Raw genomic sequence first — 25741 nt, 5'->3', positions numbered from 1 at the left:
CTTTTCATTTCAATTTGGAATGAAAAAAATTTGAAATGTTGGAATTTCCTTTGGAATAGAAATTTTGTTTTCCAACCAGCTCCAGTTACGAGTATGCTGCCATGTTACTGTGTGCTTTATTAATTCCAGTCTTATAGAAAATTGTCTCTAGAAGCAAAGTTTTAATCAGGGAAGCATGGACTTCACATTGGCACCATTTAAAAGTGAATATATTACAAATATATCCATAAAGAACAGATGATATTATTTTCTATTAATATCCTTCTCCCACATTTCCAGTTAATTATTCACATACAGGCCAAATTGTGAATGGCCCATTACAGTTGGCCCATGGTATACATAATTGCAGTACTTGTGCACAGAGGCTACTCCATGCTAACAACTCCTGAGGCAGAAGCCACCAGAAAAGGGGTAAGGCAATGCCCCCATCCCCCTCAGCAATGGCTCAGACTCCTAAAGAGTGATGCAGGGGGCATCCTTTCTCTGTGCATCAGGGAGCTCTGGGAGTCATTATACTTCTCTGAGCATAGTGTGACTCCATACAACTTCAAACAGAGGGCAATACATAACTGCCATCATCATACCCTAAATAGAAAAGGCAGCTAATTTTTGGTAGATGAAATTTTTGATTTTAGTGAGAGCTGTGCAGAAGACATTATAAAAAGTAGATGAGTTATGTGGTCAACATAATGGAGAGTGGCTCCACAAATGGCTTCTGCATTATGCCTTTTCAAGATGGTCTACTCTTTGGAAAAGAACTTTAATCTCTATTTGTGTAATACACGGATTCAAAACTAGCTCTTTTACCACAGGGAAGGAGATAATATTATTATTTTATAACATAGGTATTTAGTTGGTGACTTGAGAAGTTTAAAGATAACCCGCAAATATAAACAACTATAAAGATTAGAGTTTTGAGGCTAAGAGACACATTCAATACATAATTAATTTAAATTTTAAAAACTCTAAATATTGTAATATTCTTCTCTGTAATGCTGGATGCTCCCCTTCCAAGAAATATTTCAGTGTGCATGCTGTGACTTTACACAAGCCACAGGACCCTGTGGGAGCAAAGAGGCAGCCTTCAGAGGTTAGGTAAATCCGAATATTCTGCAAAAACAAATAACTTGTACGTTTTATTTAAAAATGAAAACTGTCCCAAATTGCTCATTTTTGCAGAAAGTGTGGATTTACCTAATCTCTGTAGGCCAAGTCCATATTCCCAAGGAGTTCTATGTAGTGCAGATGGCAGTGAAGGGACAGTCTTCTCAACTTTCTTTGTATACTACTTATACTACTTATATAATAGTGCTACCATGTTCCCAGAACTGTTGGATCTCTCTCTAGCAGAGATGGGCTGGGAAGGCACAGCTCAAATAACAATTTGGAATATCATTAGCATTAAACTATGGTTCAGGTTTTGGATTAGAGGCAAAATCAGGGCTAGGGTTTGGATTAGATAGTGCCAAATTCTCATGCGTGAATTTTGGTCCACAAAGGGACCAGAAATCTCATGAATCTGAAACACGGCTACCTTTTGGGTTTTTTTTTTTTGATTGATGCTGAATCAAAACCATAAGTGTAGGTTCAGATCCAGGGGCTCAGATTTGAAACCCCAGAAATTCTAAGGGTTCAGATTGGAAATACTGGTTTCTGTCCATCTCTAATCTCTGCTGATCAGGGTATGGAAAATAATGTCTGCTAAGGAAATATTAACAAGTCTTGTTACAGAGTTATATATATATTCACCATTCTAAAACCCAAGAGATATCCTTGGAAACCTGCTAAAGTTGATTTCTCTACCTTTTCTTTCTCGAACAAATTTTCATTGCTGGATAGTGGAAAATCTTAGGGTTTCTATAAGATGACCTTGACAATAGCATTAAGAGGCCATCTCCAAAAAACATGATCTTGTATATCCTGTAGCTGGACCTTTTTTAGTGCTGTGCAAATGATGAAGTCTTGGAGGCAACTGGTGATGTTATTGCCAGAATTATAGCCTGGTTGGTAATATCTTTGTCTACTTTTTTTGAGCTTCTCAGGGTTAGCCATCCAATTTGTCTTCATAAAGGTATTTTTTTAATACACAGATATTCTATCAGGAATAGGAAATCTGTGAAGAGCATACATATTTCATTTTTGCACTTGTTCCCTGGTAAAAAAAATTGTTTTTTTAAATTAAATTATTTGTTTATTTTTCTATCTAAAGTGAAGACCTCACTCCGGTTGAATCAAGAAACCTCCCCAGTCAAGGCTGTGCATCATTGCAACCCTCCCTGGCCATGGACAGCTGGATGGGATTGCAGTAAAAGGCCATCACAGCTCCTCCTAGCTTGATGTTGAAATAGATGTTGTTCACAGCAGCACATTATTTAGAGATTCACCTTTAGAATCGGTCAGAAAATTTCATGTGGGAATTTTCCAATTTGTCCAAATCAAAACATTTTGCTGCAATGGTTCAATTTCAATGCCTGGTTTTCTGCCAGCTTGCCTGCCTGGCCCCTTGGCACCCCACTTGCTGAACTGCCTTGGAGGCAGGGACTGGAGGGCTTCCAGGATCTTCTATTTTGGGGCAGCTCGCCAGGTAGACTGCCTCAGAGGTGGAGTTCCATTCCCTTTCATGGAGAATTTCAAAATTTTAGATTTTTTTTTTCCAAATCAGAAGGTGCAAGAACCTTGTAGTAGACAATTATGGAATAACCTGCCTACTAGGCAGGTTTCTTCCTCACCCCCATCAGTTAGTAATTGGCTTATATCCTGAAGCATGAAGGCTTATCTCTTATCTAAAAGGCGCAGGCTGTTTGATGCATCTTGCCAGTAAAATATATTTAGAGGAGCTTGGAACTTGTACAGTATACGGTAACTCGAAAATACATTTGACATTTTAGGCAGCATTCCCATCTCTAATGGAATGGAGGGTACATTGTTATTTTTATCTCTACTGTACACTATTTCTGCTTACGATTAAACCTTCTTCAGAGTTACTAAGCATACACAATACAACTGCACTTCAGTGTGCTATATGTAGCTGTATTTCAGTGATGGAATTGGAGCTGGGCAAACACTGCAAAAATATTTTCCTTAAATACTACACTCTTGAATGTTCAAATGAGTTTACTCTGACTATTCTTGCACTCCTTTCGTGTTTGCTTTCTGAGAATTTTTGAGGTGCAAGGTTTACTCCTATAAATGGTTGTCTAATTTCAACAGAAGCATTTGTGGAAATGGAATTTTAAATGTACTCATATGAAAGTGTCTGCATGTTCATGCAGTCAGGGAAGAGAAACAATCTTAGCTTGTGAGGTTCTTGTCCCATTATCATGATATTGAGTGCTTTCATATGCCACAGTGCCAAGTGATGTTTCTAACCAGTTGCAACTAAACAAGCCATCTCAAATGTCTAAGCGAGTACGCTATACTTTCAGAGAACTGTTTGCAGTCAATCCAGAGGGGCAAAAAGGTTGAAGAAATATAAATAATGAATAAATTTGAAGAAACCATTGTACTATTGCAGAAAAAGGGGCTCAATTCATTGCATAAATTATTCAGAGTGAATTATTTGTTAGGCTCTTGTTGATATTTACTGAATGGGGCAAATTCTGCTCATTTCTGGAGTTATTCCATTGACTTTAATGGGTTACAAATTCTAGTTTATGGTCTAATTAAGAGAGATTAAACAAGTGAGTGTGACAACTGGAGAGAAGAAGGAGAGAGAAGAAAGGAATTAATAGGTTTATTGCAGATGAAGATTGAGGACTGCTGTTAGTCTCTCACTTTCATGAGCTTTAAATTCATTCACTTAAAAAAAGAACATGAATGGGAAAAGTGTACATCATCATCAAAAATGCTGTTCTGTTTAATTAGAATATTGTAGGTAATATAAAGCCCGATAGACCAATGAGATAACATGGGCTATGTAGAATTAAGTCTGATGGTAACAGTTACATATTTATTTATTTATTTATTCAAGGATCAAGCAAATGAGCAATGTGTCAGCAAGAAATTGCTTAGTATTTAGAACAAGATGTAGTATTTAATAGCTTCAAGAACACTGTATGTTTCTAAAATGCCAAATCAGTTTGGAGAGATTAAAAGCCTTCTGAGCATGTCATGATCTCTTTGTGAGACTCAAAGCATTACATAGTCCAAGTTGTAAGTAACAAGAAATTTGGCAAAGTATAATTATTTTTAATCAGGGTTCCATAAATAATAAGGATGTTCTGTTTAAAGAAAAGCAGTTAAGAACCCTAATAAGTCTATTTAATCAATTTGCAGTGTAAAAGCATTCCTGTCTTCTGTATAGACAGTACTTAGCTGGAGGGCTAAATTCTGCTGTTGTTCCTATAATGAGGATCTCAGATAAACAGGCTTCTTTTTTTCCACAAGAATGTGCTCTTTCATCACTGACATCTTTCAAATCATAAGATGAAAACATACAAGTTAGTTGGATTTAAACAAGCATATTTGGTAACCTTTTTGTATTTTTTTGACCTGTGAGATGATATTTGAATTTGGGACTCTCTGTGAATAGGTGATGTGCTATATGAATAAGCTATTGAGTCAGAAGAAGGAGAAGCTAGTAGCATAACCTGTAGTTAAGGTTACCTAACCCTTTCCATTATAAGACCCTGTTTTTCAGTTGCTTGTTACTTTGCCAAACTTTAACTGTTTGGATTAAAACTTTCTATATCTGGTGTCTGCATTGGGATTCATTTTTTCTGGACAGCTTTAGCATCCAAACTGTAAAGGGGATGAGTCAGGGTTCCCATGGAAAATAGTTTGTGATCTTGTAATTGAGTACTATATCATAATGCATATGTGCAAGAGAGCCAAATTAAGGTTGCATGGGCAAGTTTAATTCTGACATTTCAAAATTTTTGAGTTTTTGACTTTGTAACCTTAATATTCTTTTATTACAGTTTTTAATGAAAATGTAGCTATTAGTATGATTATTTGATTATGTATTTCCTTATGCTATTTTATATTTATCTGGTCATAATTGGCTATATTTTTGTACTTGTATTTTAAACTTTGTAAAATGTTAATACAAAGGAAATAAAAAAAAATACAAGAAACATTTTCAAAATGTTTTCAAAATCTAATATCTAACTGAAATACTCTACACAAGCATGCATAATCTGATCTGAAAGAAATAGAAAACAAAGCTTTCTCACATTTTACTTATCTATCAACCCCAATGTCCAGTGTGTAGATCCCACCCTTTGAAGATTATAGAAGCTGTTATTTTGAAGGCTTTTGGGTGCCAAAACTCCCTCCGTAAAAGGCATATAACCTATATTCTATATCAGTGGATGTCCTCTCCTAAGCCCAATGAAACATGTAGACCTGGCTCCTTGGCACTAACAGAATGGAAACTGAACATTTAAACATGCTCCGGTTAAAATGTTTTGATAAAATTTTCTGATCTTCTTCTGAAATCCAGAAGGAGCTCAGTTTCTGGTGAAGATAAAACCCTGGGCTTTCAGCGACAAAAGCACAAATCCTTGCCACTTGCGCTAAAGTGATAAACTTTACCATCAGTTCTTACCATTGAAGCTATAATGGTAAATTTACTTCACTAACTGCTAGAAAGCAACAGGCTATTACTGTATTTTCTATGTGGGCCAGCTCTAGAGGGACATACGTCCACATGCCCTTAACCAGTGTATTACATGTACTACCAGACGTAATCCACCTTCTTGTTCCCATAGAAGAGATCTGAACTGGTCAGCAGTGAAGATCGGCATTGACTTTTTCCACAGGGACCTGATTTTTTGCTCCCTGTGGATCTGAGTGGCAACATTAGGGGGCTTTAGGATCCTAGAGGAAAAGAGGTTCTTTCATCTCACCACCTGTTGCCAGGTTCCAAAGGGCATTTAAATGACTGAGACTGGCCTGACCCTCACACATTCCAAACTTGAACCCTCAGCTTAGTCCTCTGATCAATCACTAAACCACCCTCTGTATTAATGGCAATAGAGACCTTTGTCCTAAAGGTTGTCAGTTTGTACTAACAATAGTCCCTGACTTTGTGGAAACACACTTCAACATTCTACTTGAAACAAGACCTTTCACTGCCTTCCACTTGATGATATGCAGTTCCAAGAAAGTGAAGTGTCATGCCTAAGATGTTAGAAGAATGATTAAGTACTAGCTCAAAAGGATAAGACCTCCCAGAAAATGAGACCAATTTTTGTTCTCAATGGCAGGCACAGAAGTCTCAAAGTCTCTAAAGCTGGCATATTTGAATGGGTCAAGTTCTGATATAAATAGACTGGATAAATAGAAAGCTCAGATATAAATCTTATAATTAAGATATGCTCTACAGGATACATAGCAACAACATGCTGTCACAGAGTCCCCAGGTGATGCTTTGGAACTGCTCCCCACAAAGCCAGTCAGGCCTTTGGGGAGCCTCCTCTCCCTTGGAGCAGCTGTTTTCAGGGCAAGAAGCTCACACGGCTTCACCTTCCTGGGTCTGACCTTGGAGCATTCAGCATATGTCCCTCCTTGTGCTTCCCACAGCGAGACTGCCCAGGCGGGGTCCTGGGGAAGCCAGAGGGTCCTGCACTCCCGCTTCGAATTCAGACGTGACTCTTAGCCAGCCAGTAAAACAGAGATTTATTAGATGACAGGAACATGGTCTAAAACAGAGCTTGTAGGTACAGAGAACGGGACCCCTCAGCCGGGTCCATTCTGGGGCCCAGTGAGCCAGACAACCCCGTTTGCACTCACTCCTCGTCCCCAGCCAGCTCTAAACTGAAACCCCCTCCAGCCCCTCCTTTCTGGCCTTTGTCTCTTTCCCGGGCCAGGAGGTCACCTGATCTCTTTGGTCACCTTTAGCTATTGCCTTGCAGGGGGGAAGGGCCCCAGCCATTTGTTGCCAGGATACAGAGTGTCGGCCATTTATGCACACTGGAGATTTAAGAAATGCATAGGGGAAACTGAGGCACCCACACAGTATTCAGGGAAAACATTAAGAACAGGCCCACTTCGTCACACATGCACATCTCATGTAGAAACCTGCAAGACCAAATTTTCATTAAGAAAGTTAAAGTGTGATTTCTTGGATCCTGTAAGCTTCTGTGTCCTACTAATTCTCTTTCTCTATCTTCCCTGCCTGATGTTGTTCTACTACTGAATGGTAGTGTGGCCTAGGGGGAATAGAGTACAGGACTGGAATTCATAAATATGGGTTCTCTTCCTGGCTCTGACACTGACTGGCCTGTTAGATGACTTGACATTCTGTACCTCAGTGTTCTCTTCTGTAAGATGGGGACAATGGTATTGACCTCCTTTGTAAAGCACTTTTGTGATCTACTGATGAAAAGTGCTATTATTTATTATTAATTCCCAGTAGCTGTCCAGATCCAAGACAGTGTCACCTCATCTACCTGGTGGAGGACAAATTACCTAGCAGTCATGTAGATTGGTGGATGAGTATAGTATGAGATTTATATATAAGGAATAAAACTGTCCTATACCAAAGGAGTGCTTTTAAATAAATCATAATCCTGTATGAATACATCATTTAAATGTGAGTTGCCTAACTATATCAAATATACACAATATTATTCTAAAGCACTACATGTTGAAACTAAGTACTAAGTCCCAGATCCACAAAGATATTTATATGCCTAACTTCCATTGAAATCAATGGAAATTAGGAGCCTATACTTTTGCAGGTCTGGGTCTAAATTCCATGCATACATTTTGTCAATTATAGACATGTAAGTTGGGTGCAATTTTCTTGCTGAAAATTTCACCCATCTGTGAACATAATGGAATGGATATTGTCCAGTTGTCTAATGTGACGAAGGACTGCACCTACAGCATTGCAAAACTTGCTTTTGAATGTGGAGTGTCACAAGCTAACACCCTGGGCTCTAGATTCAAAAGGACTGTAGGTATGGTGGCACTGAGCATTACCATGCCTAGCTGTTAGGTGCTTAGAAAATCACTGGGATTCACAAAGCTTGAATTTGACGCATAGACTCCCCATACAGTTAATGGGGTGAGAGCGGCTCAGAATAGGATTAAAAAAGCCAATATGCTAGGTGGCTTCTTACATAAACTAGCCAATGGGAGATGCTAAAGTGAGGGGTATGGCTAATTCCTGCTCCTGTCTTGGAGAGCAGTGCTTAAATCTGGGCTGCTGGGAGGCCCCGCATTCCGCATGGGATTCTCAGCTGCAAACCCTCTCTTGGCATTAGGTGTCCATGCCATTTTAGCAAGAAAGCTGGCAGGAGATGGAGAGGAGGACCTCCCTCAGAACTTTTTGCCCAGTGGTTAAGGTACTCATCTGGATGCTGGAGACCTCTGGTTCAAGTCCCCCTCTGCACCTGATGAGACAAAGGGATTTGAACTGGGATCTGAACCCCTGGGCTATAGGATAATCTGATGTGGGGAATCCCTCAGTCTCTTCTGTTGAACCTGTTCCATTGTGGATAACTAATGAAAGGATGTTGGGCGAGAGAAGAGAGAATGAGAGAGTGCATGCAAGCATGAGAATGAGTCAATAGTTTGATGGTTGGAGCACTCACTTGAGAGGTGACAGCTCCCAGTTCAAATGCCTTCTCCCCATGAGGTGGAGGGGGTGGTCTCGCACATCCAATGTGAGTACCCTAACCACTGGGCTAAAAGTTATAAGGGAGGTGCTCCTTCTCTCCTCCCACCAGCTGCTGCTTTGGGTACGCTTGCCCATAGGGGCCCCATCCGGTGGGCAAGCTCTGAACACACATTCCACATTGGGTCTGGCAGGCGGGATAGACGGAAGGACACCTATCTTCTCCTGGTTCATGCATTACACTGGGGCTTAGGCATCCAAACTTCTGCCTACATGCCCAGAGGAAGAACCGTAGGTGCCTAGGCAACTTTTACTGCAAAAATGTAGTCGCTGGGCATTTTTAGGCCCCTACAGGTTTTGGAAGTGGTTGAGTGAGTGTTTTGTGAATTGTAGTGGGGCCTGATTCTGGAATTTAGACACCCTAAGTGGCAGATAAGTGCCTATGTCCTGTAGTGAATCAATCCCCAATCAATTTCCTTTTCTGCAGCATATTTTTTAAATATAAAGAATTATTGAAAAGCATGTTTATTATTAATGTACGACTGAGCATAATTCGATGTATTCTTTTTCTCTTGTATTTTTGTAGCCATCATGTATGTAATGGGAGCACTTGGTCCTGCCGCAGGATATTTACTAGGAGGAGTCCTTATTGGTTTTTACGTTGATCCTAGAACGACTGTTTATATTGACCAGAGTGACCCTCGATTCATTGGAAACTGGTAAGAATCAACTGTTTTTCAAAACTGCACTATGAGTGATCAGTGGCACAGGTAACTTGGGAAATACGAGATATCTAGACTGCCTGTGGAAATATTTAGAAAGGAAGCCAGGAGAGAGAAAGTAGCTAACAGTGACTGGATTGCCGTAGGATTCAGCAGTACAGACCTGGCAGGCAGGAAATGTTTGCTATTGATAGACACAAACACATACTATTAAATGGATACAATGACACCACCTTCCTACTGCTGCAGGACTCCTTTTGATTGGTGCTCTGCATATGGTACAGAAAAGGTAGGATGAAATACCAATAGTATGCAGCACAGCAGCAGCAGACCTAGAGCACTGGGGTCACTGCTCTCACACCGAGGCAGGATCATGTGGCGATCCAGAGCAGTGCTCTGCCCAGGGAAAAAGCAGTTGGATCACTTCAAAACATGCCAACCCCATGTGCTCTTTTAAATTGTGCAGACCTGAGTAAAATAGGTATTTTTGTATTAGAAAATCATATTGAATAATTTCTTTGTATATTAAAATTAATTTTACATTTAAAACAGTGCTAAAAACATTCTCTAACCATTACGTACTGTACTGTTACACCTCTCAACTCTTGTATCTCATGTGACTGAGGGTATGTCTACACTAGAGCTGGAAGGTGTAAATTCCAACTCAAGGAGACATATGTGTGCTATCTGTAATAGAGCTAGAGCACTAAAAATAGAAGTCTAGCTGCAGCAGCATGAGCGGGTAGCTGACCCGAATATGGAGAGGATTGTACTAGAGGCAGCTAGCCCCTCCTGCTACTCGCACCACTGGGACTACACCCTATCGTTAGCAAGCTTGCTCAATCCGAGTTAGTGCAGGTATGTCTCCTCAAGCTGGACTTTACACCTTCTAGCTCTAGTATAGACATACTCGTAGTTTTTGACTGGCAGGAGCTCACAGAGCTAAAGATACAAATCATTAAAATCATTTGCCAACAATTGGTGGGCACTTAGCTGCTGCTGAGGTATAGCAGTCGTCATAGTTATGGAATATCTCTGGGCACATAATGACTTGGTGAGCATGTGGCATTTGCTTGGAGATGCCAGCTTGAGCAGCAGGTCCTGAAGCGAGTGTATCAGGCTTTGATTGGCCTTCCCAAAGCAGCTCATAAATCTGACTTGAAATTGCCATGAAAGCCTCAAATAGGTGGTCTTTGAAGATTTCATAGTCCATTTTCTCACCTGGGAGTGTACACTTTGCATCTGAGCCACTGGTTTCCTTGCTGGTTGAGTTCAGTAGGTACTGCAGTATCCTTGAATCATTTTGTTGGTTTATATAAGTTAGAGATGAAGTGGCATGCTTATGGTTCACTGTTGCCAGACCCTTGATGCAATTCCTCTCTGATGCTCAACTCCAACTTGGAGATAAGGTGGAACATTCCTTCTGGCTCAGGTCAAAGCTTCAGCCAATGGATCAACATCTCTCAAATGTCCTCAGCATCAGTCTTGGACTTCCTGAGGCCTATTCTCACTACAAACACTATGTCACCATTTCCAGTAGGCCAAACCAAGTTTGAGCTGCGGTACAACCTGGTTAATACTTTCCACTAAATGACTGCAGCCATATCTTGGGTGTGTATATACCTAATTCCAATGACCCCTTCCTCCACAAATTAGTCTTGAAAATATTCCTTCTCTGGAATGTACTAAAGCCTTTAGCAGATCCATTCAGGTTTTTTGTTTTGTTAGTTTAAATCCCATGAAACAGTGTTCAAGATAATGATCTTTAAATGGCTGTTAGACTTAATTTTCAGAGCAGTGGACTAGAAATCCATACTCTTGAGTGCTATGTCAGTCATTCACTGTGTGACCGTGGGCTTAACCAGTCTGTCTTAGTTTAACTATCTACTTACCTCACAGAGGTATTCTCTGGGTTAATTTTGTGTTAGAAAAGTGCTTTGAGATTGTTGAGTAAAAGGCATAAGTATAAGTGCAAAATATGTTTAATTCTTAGCAATTCGTTAGGGCATGTTGAAGCTTATTTGGCCAGAGACATGTCAGAAATGATAGCCAGCCTCAGATTAGTACTTGTCAAATGATTTGCTTGTACTGTATAGTTTTCCAAAGTGGGGCATCATGCATCTACATTAGGCTTACATGTATTATGAAATCTGCTTTTGAGTTGAATGGAGATTTACTCTGTCTGCCCTGTAGGTGTATATTTTTAAAGAGAAGTTTCTATATTAGTTTTTCTGTGTTATCTGTTTGTTAAGAGGTGTCTTTTCCCCAACTATATGAAAGAAAGGTTTTTTTCTTATTAATGTTGCATTCCATGCCAGTTGCACTGGAATGTTGTTAATATCCGTTCTCCTTTTTTTCTATAACAGTTTTTTCATTTCCTATTTCTATTCTGAAACATCCCTAGAACATTTTGGTTTCCAATATTAGGATCTGTCAGAATTACTTACTCCGGAGAAGAGAGATATTTTCATAGGGAAATAATTTAATAGGCTCTCATTCTTCCAATCATTTTACCTGCAGAGATGGGGATATTTTGTTATGTCTTTTGTGTTACCATTTTGATGTTAAAAGGAACTGACATGTAGGGTAAATATTACATCTATCAGCAAGTATGCTCAAGTCATCCACTGGTGGGGAGGCTTAATGGCTTAAAATATTCAGTTATGAGAGTTCCATCCAAGCCACTTGTTGGAAGCATGAACAAAAGAGCAAAGAGATATTATAATTATAGAATATGAATTGCTGGTAAGAAATGTTCCACCTAACAGTCATTGCATGGGCAGCAGCACTGAAATGTGTTCCATATTACTTCACCAATGTGCCTTAATTCTGACTGGTACCTCTTTGGACAAGAATGTGTTTCTTTCTACATGCCCATTCATTATTTGGTTGATGTGATGAGACTGTCAAAACATGTACCATTTGTGATGATGAAATTGGACTAGGTCACCAAAAAGCCATCAGATGGTCACTACTGTTTAGTGCCAGATTTGAACCAAAAATGACATAGAAGTAAAGGCCAATCCCATATGATCCACCTAGTCCTCCCAAGATCTGCCTAAATCAGTACATAATCCTTAATATATACTGGTAGACTGGAAATGGAAATCTATCTCGATCTGTTCGTGGTATTGCAGATTAGCTGTATTTCACCCCTTAAATACTGATTCAGGAATATTCCTATTCAGGACCAGAGGCTGGTCTTTGAACTTCCACTTCACAAGCTTCTTCACATTTGATTATGTTCAAATAAACTGCTGTTCTGAAGTGTTTACTGAAGTAATACGCTTTCCAACTTATCCACTGTGGAGAAACACTATTGAAAAAGTAGATGACAAATTATTATGAGAATCTGTAAAAAAAAAAAAAAAAAAAAAAAACGTGGCCAGCTATTAATAGGCAATTGTGTGGTATTTCTGATCTATTCACTTTTTACCAAGCTTTCTGTTTCCATTAATGATTCTCTAAAATTTTGCCTCTTAAAATTTCTTAAAATTTTGCCTCTTAAAAATATGCCCACTTGTCGTAATTTGTTTCACAATCCAGTCCAGCTAATCAAATAGCTTCTGCAGTATTCATAAAATCTGACCCTGATTCTTTTTTCTGTCTCTGAGCAATATGTGTTTGGTTCTTGATTGTGAACCACTAAAATCAATAGGTGTTTAAAAACGGACTTTAATGGTGTAGAATCATGTCCTTGTTCCCTTGGCACATTCGTTAGCCCACTTGCAGGGAGATCCAGAAATGTAGCCATTCATGCCACTAACATCTATTTTATGGGGGGTCCAGAAATTTCCCCCCAGGAGGGGAGTGTCATTTGGGCAGGTTTTATTTGACTGATTTCATCTCAAAATTCTAAGCATATTGCAGTCCTTATTTCAGAGGTTTGATTTTTTCCCCCCAAAATAGCGATTTTAAGATAAGGTTGAAGTTTAAGGAGAGTCACATTTGGGACCTGGCAGCCTCAACCATCTCCCTTGAAGTAATGCACTGTTGCTGATTCTCTTTCTTTGCTTGTGTTAGAACTATGAAGTGCCTAAATTCACTTGTCACAGAAACCTAGGGGAAATTATATTAATAATCAAAATAATAATAAGTATGAAGATAATATTGCAGAGTAAATGTAACTGTAGGGAGCAAGTATTGGTTGCTGTGGGGTCGTTTTTTTATTGAAAAAACTACAACTCTTCCTTCCTTCCTTCCTTCCAAACATATATTATGCAGAAATGCAATTTGGTTTAGACATTATGAGGTCAACTGAATCCAGTAAGAGCCCTTCTGAGGATATCTACTGTTCTAACTCTTCATCTGAATTTCAATAGAAATTCATTTTGCTCAGCTTATTGAATTCTGGGTTGTTTTAATGCATCTTTGTAAACTGCATTGAATAAGTTTTATCTTCTAATGCTACCTTTCATTGTCCCACACAAAAAGTTGAAACGAATTTCTCCTGCTCTGTCTGGTTCTTTCCTAGCTTCCATTCCTTTTGTTTTGAGACCCTAGTACTTGTTCAGATGCCTTTTGAGGTGTCCCCCCATCTTTATCCTTCAAAACACTAAAAAGTCCTCTCTCTCCTATGTTCTAATTAATATAAATGCCATTTGCCTATTCGTTCCTCATTGTTAATATTGAAACTCCTTATCTCTTTTGTCTGTTATCCAGTTCTTTGATATCTATCATGTAAGGCAGTGTACAAGATTACATACAGTGCTGCAGTTGTGACATCTCCAGCACTTAGTATGTTGCCCATAGACGACTGGTGCCTCCCCATTGATCCCCTTGATCAATGCTTTGTGTTTTGGTGGGTATGTCTACACTACCGCTGGAACTAAGTAGGTAGATGCACTAGCATTGCTCAAGCTAGCGCACTAAAAATAGCAGCGTAGCCAGGGGTAGCAGCTTGGGTTAGCTGCCTGCATATGTAGCCAGGGATCTGGCAGGTTCATACTCAGGCAGTTACCCCAAGCTGCGCCTGTGCTACCCCAGTTATGCTACTATTTTTAGTGTGCTAACTCAAGCAAAGTTAGCACATGTCTGGGAACTCATGCAGGGAGCATGTTCCCAGCTGCATGTAGACATACCCTGAGATCCTAAAAGGAATTGTTACCATATTTCTATGTACTGTACTAATTTATTCCCTGTGGGATAGTGCCTACTGATCCTCCTAAAACTCCCATTTCTAATTCAAACTTCTCTATGTATCTATCAGCTAAAAGGAGCGAGTTTCTGTTTACTTACTATCAAAACTATGTAACCAAAACTTGCATCACTTCATTTTGCCTAGCCATTATGAAAGCTACCTGCACAATTTTCTAGTGCCGGCTTGTTCTAGATCTAACCACTCTTGATCCCATTTTGCATGGCACACAAATCATCACACATATGTGTATGTCAGATTAGGTCCCATTTAAAATTATATCCTGTATTTCTCTTTTCATTGCGAAAAGGGGATCGAATGCTGTTTCCTTTACTCATGTAAATAGTCCTGTTGACTTTTGTGACTATTTTCCCATATGTAGTGTATAATATTTGGTTCAGTGTCTTTATGTGATAGGTGCCGGGTCTCTAGGTGCAGGTGATGACAAAGGTGTGAAATTCAGCCCTACAACCAGTGATTTGAAGTCCAGGGGCCTGACTCTCCTCTCACACTTTTATGCTGCTGTAACACCATTGATTTCAGTGGATCTGCTCTTCATTTACATCCATGTAAGAGGGATCAGAATCGGGACCAAAGACTTCAGTGCTTTTTTGAGACCCATGTTTTCAGTAGGTTGGAGCAGTTCTGTGGGGAAAATTATGGAGTCCTTTCTTAGGGCTGGACTTCTTTACGGAAACACCCAGGTAGGGGACAAGCAACTTCACAATCCCCACCCCCACACCCCGAATAAACCAGAGGTCCACAAACTCTTTCCCCTTACTGCAAATCTCTTGAGATGAGGAAAGACTCAAGAGCTGATCCTATATTCCCGGCTCTGGTGCCATATGGCTACCAGTGTGGGATTCACCCTCTGGCACCTGTCCCTAAAATCCCTTTTTGATGAAGATTCCCTGCATGGAGGGGGATCCTGGAGAAAGTTAATAAAGCTTATGGGCTCTAGGCAGTGGCAGGGCTTATAGAGTGGCAGGCAGGGGGGTGACATCCTCCCCTCCCCCCAACCATTGACCTTTAGTTGTATTTGTGGCACCTTTTCAAGCTAGGGTAGGTATAACTGAAAGTGGCACTACTGAGGACCCATTGTCCCTCTTGGTTCTGCCACTGCTCAAAACCTGGCTCCACTACTGGCTCCAGGGAGGATGATCTGCATTCCTGCAGCCATTGACCTCCGTCCTACACACTTCTGATCCCCAGCCCTGCAAGACGCCTTCAGTGTGATCCAGGAGAATGAGGCTGTGCTTTTCAATAAATGCTTGATCATATCTTCTGCCTATGGGAAAGTAGAGATCCATCTGAGCATAAGGGGACCCTGGGCTTGGGTCTCCAAAGGTCCATTTTTTAATCTGGCAAATTCCCATTAATTTCAGTGGGAATTTGCCTGAGTTTGAGCTAAGTAAACTGAATAAAGACCATTTCCTCAGTATTTAGTACAGTATTGTTGAAACTGAATGATGGTGGTGTTCTTAATAGATGCTCCCTTTGACTTCATTTTGCATTCAGTACCCCAGAAGAAGCTTTGTGTTGACTCTTCTGTTCTGTTAATATTTGTACTGGTATTCCAAACATTAGCACGAAATATGGTTTTCTGTCTAGTTACAGAAAGTGATAGCCACATAGTGTTCTTTGCTATTTTTTGTTCCACATAATGCATTAGCTCTCAACTGTTACTCGTATTTCCTCACTTTAGGTGGAGTGGATTCCTCCTTTGTGCCATTGCAATGCTCCTTGTTATATTCCCAATGTTTACTTTCCCAAAAAAGCTCCCTCCTCGACAGAAAAAGAAGAAGAAAAAGAAAATTAGCTCTGATGACATTTCAAGTGATGATGATGTCATGAAAGAGAAAACAAACAGCAAACGACAAGTGGATAGTTCAATTCCTGCTTCTATGGGATTTGGAAAGAATGTTAAAGGTAAAGTGTATATATGTTTTTTAAAGAATCACATGTACAATAGGGTTTAAGTTCATACACAGGGCTATATTCTGGACCTGCATGAATTTAACTGAGGGCAGAATTTGGCCATATTATACTTGTTGATATTAAAAAGAGATGGATATTCATATGAGGAGAAAAGTTTTAATAGATGGTCTGTTCTTCTAATTATAAAGTACAGTTATGATTGGCATACTGAATGCCGAATGCACAGTAATATGAATGCCTTTTCCTTAAATTTATCACAGTGTGTTTAGTATTTAGCTGCAGAAAGGTAACATATTTGCTTTGTTTTAACAAATGTCTTCTGTGCTTAGAAAAAAATGAATAGTTTTTTTCTACAGCTTTTTAACTTGCCTAAACAATATCTGTCTATCTTATTTATTTACTTTACTTACTTATATGACCTCCATTATCATAGTATCTGAGTGTGTCACAATCTTTAATGTAAATATAGACATCTTCACTGAAGCCATATTATTCTCATTGGAATAAAGTGCTCCTCTTACTCGTTATAGTCTGTCAAAAATAGGGAAAGGAATCCTTGCTCATCATCTTTTCTTATCTTGGGGCAATAAATTGTGGAATATGATATTATTCCATATAAATTTTCTGCCAGTTCGATGTTAAGTTTCTATGTGTCTACTTTCAGAGTGCTACGTTTCTGTCAGGTTCTGAAATCAGGAAATAATAATAATACTTGCTAAAGCAAAGAGATCCACCGGTAATTATACTAGACTTACATTTTATTCAATAACACTATTACTGTAAAGTCTAACCTTTGTTGAAATGTAACCGGAAGAGAGGCAATAGTGTCACTTTTAAAAAAATGAGTGAATTTAGAGCTCATGAAAGAGAGATTGATAGCATAGGGTTAAGTAAGGCATAACATGGAATGGTACAGGACAAGATTTCTGCTACAGTTCTGTGAATCCATCTGGGTCTTTATAGTGTTGCTGTTCTAATTTTGGGTACCCGTGAAGTGGCTGTTAAATGTGCTAAGTTTGTGGCAGTTTTTTGACTAGCACGATGGGAACTATGAAGAGACTATGAAAGCTCCTGTCATTGTGCCATTAGACAGAATTTGAACTCCAGACTCTAAGGGTATGCCTGCACAGCAGTTAAACACCCAAGGCTGGTCCATGTCAGCTGACCTGCGCCAGCTGCAGGTGGAGCCTGAGCCTGAACATGTACACTGCAGTTTTATAGCCCAGTCTTGCGAGCCCGAGTCAGCTGACCTGGGCCAGCTGCAGTTGTTTAATTGCTGTGTAGACATAGCCTAGATGTTTAGTTAGCACTGGACTGAATGTTACAATTGCTCTTAGTGTTGGTGACAATCCTGAATTTTGATCACATATTTACCATTTCTTTTGGCTATTAGACAATGGGTTAACCATCCTAGTGGTATTCTCTAATTTAATTGTAAGGAGCATCCGCCCACATACGTAATACCTTTCTTTGCAAGGCATTTGCTGTCTCTCAGATGCATATAGTTATAGCAGCTGCAAGTCCTGTTAGTCTCTGTGGAAAATTGATAAAATAATGGAAAGTCAAAAGGGCCATAATTGTGTTGTGTGCTGGTTGTCTTGGCAGCAAATAACTGGGTCATTACCAGATGTGCATAGCAAACAAGACAGATGTACAAGGTCCCATTCGTTAGGACTTCCCTCATTTTGTGTCTCAATCAGAGGTGAATAGTGATGACACAATGGTGCATTCAGAGGGGCTCAAAAGATAATGGATTCAGAGCCAAATAATTGGATGTAGTTACTTCTCTAGAGACTGCTATCTGCACAGCACTAGTGGCTTTTATTAGGTAAAATCGTTTTCACAAGTCGATGTAGTCAGTTGGATTTCTTTCTTCAGGCACTAGGGGCGTGCCATTGGCAGAAGTAATTCTGAGCTTTCTGGGGAGGTCCAGAGTGTGTCACTAGCTCGGGGGAGGTCTGGGAAACATGAGCACATTTCCTGTTGAACATCTTCTTCATCAGCATGACATGCCCAAGTCTCTCAAACTGCATAATATTTTAGGATGAAGGGCCTGTTCTGTTTGTACAGGCAGCTGGTCACAATAAGGAAGAAAAACAAATATTTTTTTTAGAGAGATCCTTCTAGATACTTACTGTGAAGAAATAACAACTAGTAGTTTCATATTTCCTTCTGTTTCATATACTCATCCTAACTACATATAACAATGGTACATACTGTATAGGGACCAATTCACAATTTTTTTTTCACTGAAAACATTAGTAAGTCACCTCAGTATTGGCCATTGCATTAAAACTTTTCAGTTTCACCACAGGAGAGATTCACCATGTGGAACAGTTAAGAACTGCACTGTATTTTGGAGGTCAGAAAGATGTTGAACAAATTGAGATTGCTCAAGGAAGAGAGATTTGCCTTAAATCATGATAACTTTTCAAACAGGATGCAGCTCACTGAAGGACAGCAGGCCTGAATGAGGAATTCATCACCATTTAAGCGCTGCTGGGGTTAATGCAAGGTTTAAGTGGGGCTTATGCAATACTGAGACCCTTCCTCAAGCCTTTGAATTAGGGCGAATTTCACCCACAGTGGGAAAAAATAACAAACTTACAATTATACAAGCCCTTTCTCATTGTATCAGAGAAGCAACACCTAGCTGTTTCTTCTATTATACCCTTTCCCACCAAATAAGTATCTTTGTTCCAGAAATCTGAGCTATATCATTTTAAAATAGGGAGGTAATGATATTTTAAAAATGGTTTAGAACAGAAGTGTGGCCAGTAAGAATAGACTGAGTCACTAATCTCCATATTTAGGGGGACGTGCGGCCACCTAGCAAGAGATTTTGCCAACCCATCTGTAATGCTAATTAAATGCTTCTGATGAGGATAACAATGTTCTGTACAATCTGCAGACCTGAAATTTAGTGGGTACTATAACAGTGACAGTGCATCTTAGAAGTGTGGAAATTTTGATCAGCCTCTCTCTAATTATTTTGGCCCAATTCCAAAAAAGGGGCTCAGGTGTTACAGTGCTCAAAGTTGCAATGCCTGAGTTTTAGGCAGGTGCCCACCCAGTGGAATCCATACACCCAATGTTAGGCCCCTAGGCTGTATATCTAGTGCATTGGAAGAGATAGGCACCTAGGAATGTGATCCCACAAAATCCAGCATGCTGAGTGGGGAGTAGCCTAAACTAGCCAACAGCAGATGCAGGGGAGAGGAGTGTACCCTAAACCTTGTAAATCTGATGGCATTAGGTGCCTAAATCCAAGCTGCAGGGAGGCGACTGTCTCCACTTGGGATCCATAGTCGGGAACATTCTTTGAGTCAGGTGCCTAACCCATTCCTTGTAAAAACGATGGCAGCACACATCTAAATCCACACAAAATGGCCAAGGGTGGGGAAGCAGGTGGCCTCCCATACAGCCTTTAGCTCAGTGGCTAGGGAACTCACCCAGGATGTGAGAGACCTTTATTCAATTCCTTCCTCTACCTGATGAGAAGAAGGGATTTGAACATAGGTTTCATTGCTCTCAGGTGAGTGCCTTAATATATGGATTATGGGATATTCTGATGGGAGGGGGTCTCTCTATCTCTCTTGAAGCCATTCCACTTTGTATAAAAAATATGCATTGGACCAGAGAGACAGTATGAATCTATAGTCCAGTGCTTAGGGCACTCACCTCTGAGAGATTGCCTACTGGATCGGGCCCTGCAGGCAAGATAGGTGTGGGAAAGCTGATCTTCATGTGGTTTGAGGTACCTGCTGAGGCTTAGGTGTGAAGTAGGCACTCCGTGCCTAAACTGAGGCATTGTGCACATGCCCAGCAGCATAAATGTAGGTGCTCAGGGGACTTTAACATTAAAAAATGTAAGCACCAAGGGATTTTAGGAGTCTCCATAACTATATAGTAGTGGAGCAGGGGTTTTAAGAGTTTCAGTGGCACCTAAATGACGGAATTAGGAGCAGAAGTCCTTTTGTGAATCTAAGCCCTTGCAAGCAAAAAAAACAAACCAAAAAACCCCAAAACAACCAAAACACAACCCCAAAAACTGTAAAGGACAAACACAATTTAAACTCTTGAGGAGAAGTCCAAGCCAAACTCAGGAGAAGAAAAAAAAAAAGGAATGGAGAAAAGAGAAAATTGGGTATAACATATGAAGGAAAATAGAGAGCACTGCACAGTGTAAATATCTTGGGCCAGAGCAGGTGTATAATATATAAACCAAGGTTTGATCCCATAAGTGCTGATAAATCATGAACACAAACAGATGGACTCACAGTTTTCCTTTTACTATGTAGGTTGCATAGTTTCATAACATGGCACTGTGCCTGCATACCCTTCAGCAATTACCTCAGCTAAGCATACTGTTCAATTAGATTAATTAACCTGCAGCTGGCATGGTATAGAAGATAAATACTGTACTGAATTTAAACATGCTATAAACTCTTCAGGTACATCAATTAAGTGCATTTATATCATAATCTCTGCTTTTCTTTCTAAATTATATATTTTAAATAGAAATGGGCCTGGATCCAGACAGTCCTGAACTTTGGAGTTTACACATCTCCCAGTCCTCTATTTCATACTGTTTCCAATCACTTTTGCACAAGAGAATGGCAGCATGCTGATAATCCATTATATGTGAGGACACAAGCAGAAGTTTCAGAACTGCCAGGTTAGATCTTGCTAGAGCCAGACTTCAGTCCTGCACCTAGAAAGAGTTCAATTTCATTTTCTATAATGGGCAAATATTACTCAGCAAAAGTCAGAAGACAAGGGAGAAACACACTACTGGCTCATTGCCTGAGGTCTTCTACTAAAATAGCAAATGTCAGGAATTCAATAGACACTTGGACTGGAAGTCAGGAGATCTGGGTTCTATTCCTGGTTCTGCCACTGTCCTGTTCTTGGGCGCATGACTTCACCTCTCTATGCTTCTGTTTCTATTCCCATCCTTGATCTGTCTTGCTTTGAAGTGTTTACAATCTAAATAGACAAGGATTGTGCCCCATAATATGTTTGTACAGTGCCTAACACAATGGGGCCCTATCTTGATTGGAGCCTCTAGTTGTTATGGCAATACAAATAAATAATAATAAAATTTACTCCAAACCTCCATTTATCGCATGCAGTATTATGGTTTATTCAGCTGTCTGGCTGCTCCCCAAGTGCATTAAGACCTTTCCCGAAAATCCTTACGAGAGCTAGTTTAAATGATTGCACTGATATAGAACAGATAATGAAACACATGGCAAAGAATCATTGTAGAATTTAATACTTGCGTTTAATATACCCAGTCACAGTACTAACATGTGTCTGACATAATAAGGTACGACCTTAGCCAATGTTAGGTTTTTTCCATTTATATAAATATTAGGGATCAGACCATCCCAAACGTGAATGGGGGACAAGAAACTCCAAAGAAATCTCAGACATTATTTTCAAATTGTCCCATGGGGAATGGTGACAGAGGTTGTCTCTGTAAAATCGAATGGAATTTGGCCCCCTAATACCAGAGATATGGGCATATCCACAGGGAAATCTACAGAGTGGCCCTCTGACTATGTTCCTGTATACCTTAAAAAGGAATTTCCTGTGGGCCTGCAAGGAGATAATGCTGTAAAGGGAACACTCTACTCTCTTGGTCATCTGGCTCAGTTATGTTAGAGTTGGGTCCCCTCTGCTCTGTACTGCCCAGGAATAGGGATAAAAGAAATATTGCAGTTAAGAAAAACTGTGATTAACTTGGAATGAAATTACTGAAGTAGTTTAAATTTCTTTCCCATTCTTGTTTACCATGATTTAGGAACTTCTCTAGGGTATTATTTACAACTGCTTTTCCATGACAGTTAGTCAAGCAGTGGTCTGACACATCAATTACAGAAAATGAAATGCTGATTATAATATAGACAGATAGATATGCTCAAAACTCAGGAAGAGAAAAAATCACCAGTGGACTATCAGACTAGTCCAGGAAGGCTAGTTCTAATTTATATTTAGTTACTTATTGGTGTTATTCAAGAAATAGGCTCTCTCTCACAGTTATGGCAGTGAGTTAAAGTGCAAATGTACAGCTGAGTTATTACATATTAGATACTCCTGGGGGAATTCTGTGCTACTGTGTGTGTGCATAATTAATGAGCTGCGCATATTTTTATTTTTTACGCAGAAAAAAGCTTCTGCTGAAATGCTGCTGCAGTGCCACCTTTTGCCCACCAAAAGGTGCTCTGGTTTAAGAACAGCAGCAGCTTCCAGCAGAAAATAACTTCTTCCATTCTACCTTTTGCCCCCCAGAGGGCGTTGTGGTACTAGAACAAAGCAGCAGTTCCTCGCCAGCTAGGGAAGAGAAAGAGCTGCCTTCTTCATAGCGAGCCAGGTTAGGACACAGGGGTTATGAGGAGACAGACAGCATGGGATGCTGGGGGGGTCAGACAGGGACTCATAAGGGTGGTGGGGGAGGACAGACTGGGGCAAGGGCTGAATGGGAGTGGAGGCAAAGGGCTCCAGGGTGAGGGAGGTGCAGGGCCACATGGTGATGAGGGAAGTGGTGTAGAGCTACATAGGGACAGGAGATTGGCTGGATGGGGGCACAGAGACACACGGGGACAGGGGGAAGGGAGACAGGGACACATAGGGACAGGAGAGTGGCTTGGTGGGGGCACAGAGACACATGGGGACAGGGGGAGGTGCAGGGCCACATGAGGATGGGAGAAGTGGGTGTCTGAGTAGGGGTGGAGGGACACGTGGACAGGGGATGCAAGGACACATGGGGGTGCAGGAACACTTGGGGACGGGGCAGATGTGCCTGACTGAATGGGATAGGGTAGGGGTCAGCCAGGGTCTCCATGGGGGAAGCTTCCTAACAATCCCTCCCTGCCCCCCCCCCCCCATCCTGTTCCATCCTTTTTCCACCCATACTCAACAACCCTCCAAATTGACACCCAGGTTCAGGGTGGATTTAAATCACTAGTCAGGAAGACTCAATTTAATCATGGATTTCCACATAAAAGTGCATTCTTGTTGGTTGTTATAACCTTAATACATAGTCTTCACAACTCAGAGATAGATGTAGGTTTCGTTTTTAGAAGGTACACTACATTTTTAAAGTGATTTATTTTGAAAACTTTTCGGATTAGTTTTACAGCTATATCAGAAAATGAATGATTGTTTGGTTATTTCATTTACCAAAGGTAATTGAAGCAGATATTTGTGAAGTCATTGGGAGGTGAACCATCTCATTAATATTTGGAGGATTTTCTTGCCATGCTGTATTAGGAGGAGAGCATCACCAGACAGACATTTAAATTGTTTTATTTAACTAAAACAACAACGTTATGTATTCTGGATATTTTTCTTCAACAGCAAACATATAATATTTTAACAAAACATGCATATGAATTTTTGAATTTAGTTAAACATTCAAGTATTTTAAAATCAGGTTTGTTTTTGTTTAACTATTTTAGTTAAAAACAATTTTAATGAAATATTAAAAAAACAAAAATTAAATCGACTATGTCAGCCAGGTCAACATGAGAAACTTAAAATATTGGCTTCTGCAGCTAACTCAGTCGTCTTCACCTTCATTCACCTATTCGTTCATAATCTGGAAAAGAAAAACAAGCTTTCCTGCTTTTTCAGGTCCCAAACGATTTCTCAGTTTGGAATGAATTAGTCCAAAGGAAGAAAATATTCTTTCTACACCGTCAGAAGAACCTACTGCTGTTAAAAGTGAGATTATCACTTCAACAATCTCTGAATCCAAGTGCTTCAGTGACTTCCACCAGTTCACTAGTATGACTTTCTTTAAAACATCATCAACAAACATATTTCTTGAATGGTTCACCCTTAGCTCTGAAGTTTATTATAAAAACAACAAGGAGTCTGGTGGCACCTTAAAGACTAACAGATTTATTTGGGCATAAGCTTTCGTGAGTAAAAACCTCACTTCTTCGGATGCATAGAGTGAAAGTTACAGATGCAGGCATTATATACTGACACATGGAGAGCAGGGAGTTACTTCACAAGTGGAGAACCAGTGTTGACAGAGCCAATTCAATCAGGGTGGATGTAGTCCACTCCCAATAATAGATGAGGAGGTGTCAATTCCAAGAGAGGAAAAGCTGCTTCTGTAGTGAGCCAGCCACTCCCAGTCCCTATTCAAGCCTGTCCTGCAGTAGGTGATTGCCCAACAAGGACAATAACAGAACACCACTGGCCATCACATACAGCCCCCAGCTAAAACCTCTCCAGCGCATTATCCACGATCTACAACCTATCCTAGAAAATGATCCCTCACTCTCACAGACCTTGGGAGGCAGGCCAGTCCTCGCTTACAGACAACCCCCCAACCTGAAGCAAATACTCACCAGCAACTACACACCACACCACAGAAACATCAACCCAGGAACCTATCCCTGTAGCAAACCTCGTTGCCTACTCTGTCCCCATATCTACTCTGGAAACAGCATCACAGGACCCAACCACATCAGCCACACCATCAGGGGCTCATTCACCTGCACATCCACTAATGTCATATATGCCATCATGTGCCAGCAATGCCCCTCTGCCATGTACACCCCTGTAACTTTCACTCTATGCATCCGAAGAAGTGAGGTTTTTACTCACGAAAGCTTATGCCCAAATAAATCTGTTAGTCTTTAAGGTGCCACCAGACTCCTTGTTGTTTTTGTAGATACAGACTAACACAGCTACCCCCTGATACTTGACACCATGCAAGTTTATTATAGTTGGCATTATGGAGAGATGATTGCTGGATGTCCATGTCATAGCCAACTCCTCTTCTTCAGCAGTTAAGATTTGACCCTGGTACCAAGTATTGAGAGAATATTTGCAAGAAAATGAGCTGGAGATAGGGCTTGTCCCATTCTTTTTTTTAATGCTTGTAATTTAACTCTGTCATTGCATATTTCTCTTTTTAAGATCTCACTCAGTTCCTTACACATTTCAACAGCATCAAAAATAAAACAGCTATTTCCCTGCATTTTGTTTAAGGCTACAGAAATAGGCTTCAGGTTACACAGCGTGTGTTCAACATTTCTTTTAAACCCCATGTTGAGAACTTTGGCTGTGATAGTTCCATCTGTTTTTTCACGATTTTGTTCACAAATTTTCATCAGATTAGGCCAGTTCTTGATATAGTGTTCAAAACAGTCCACTACTGAGTTCCATCGCACGTCTTGTGGGAGAGTTAGCTTGCTTCCTCCCACTTTTTTCAGTGCAGCTGCTGCAAAGTGGTTATTATGGAAGTATTTTGCAATTTCAACAACATTAGCCTTTATTTCTGGAACACTGAAGTCTTTGGCTAGGAGGGGCATCAGATGAGCACTGCTACCGTATGTTATTAGCTTGGGACTC

The 25741-nt window shown here is 40.2% G+C and overlaps 1 protein-coding gene across 2 annotated transcripts in view; it reads left to right on the top strand.

Moving 5' to 3' along the window:
* SLCO5A1 (solute carrier organic anion transporter family member 5A1) overlaps window positions 1–25741 on the top strand; it is a 127957-nt gene that overhangs the window by 54747 nt on the left and 47469 nt on the right. For both annotated transcript variants that reach the window (XM_034763065.1, XM_034763067.1), the window contains exons 3-4: window positions 9153–9285; window positions 16131–16354. In XM_034763065.1, coding sequence (XP_034618956.1) covers window positions 9153–9285; window positions 16131–16354 — 357 coding nt within the window. The remainder of the gene's footprint in view (window positions 1–9152; window positions 9286–16130; window positions 16355–25741) is intronic.

The sequence above is a fragment of the Trachemys scripta genome, chromosome 2, assembly GCF_013100865.1.
Source record: "Trachemys scripta elegans isolate TJP31775 chromosome 2, CAS_Tse_1.0, whole genome shotgun sequence".
NCBI lineage: Eukaryota > Metazoa > Chordata > Testudines > Emydidae > Trachemys > Trachemys scripta.
The sequence above is the reverse complement of the archived record's forward strand: the minus strand, read 5'-3'. Positions and strand labels throughout refer to the sequence as shown.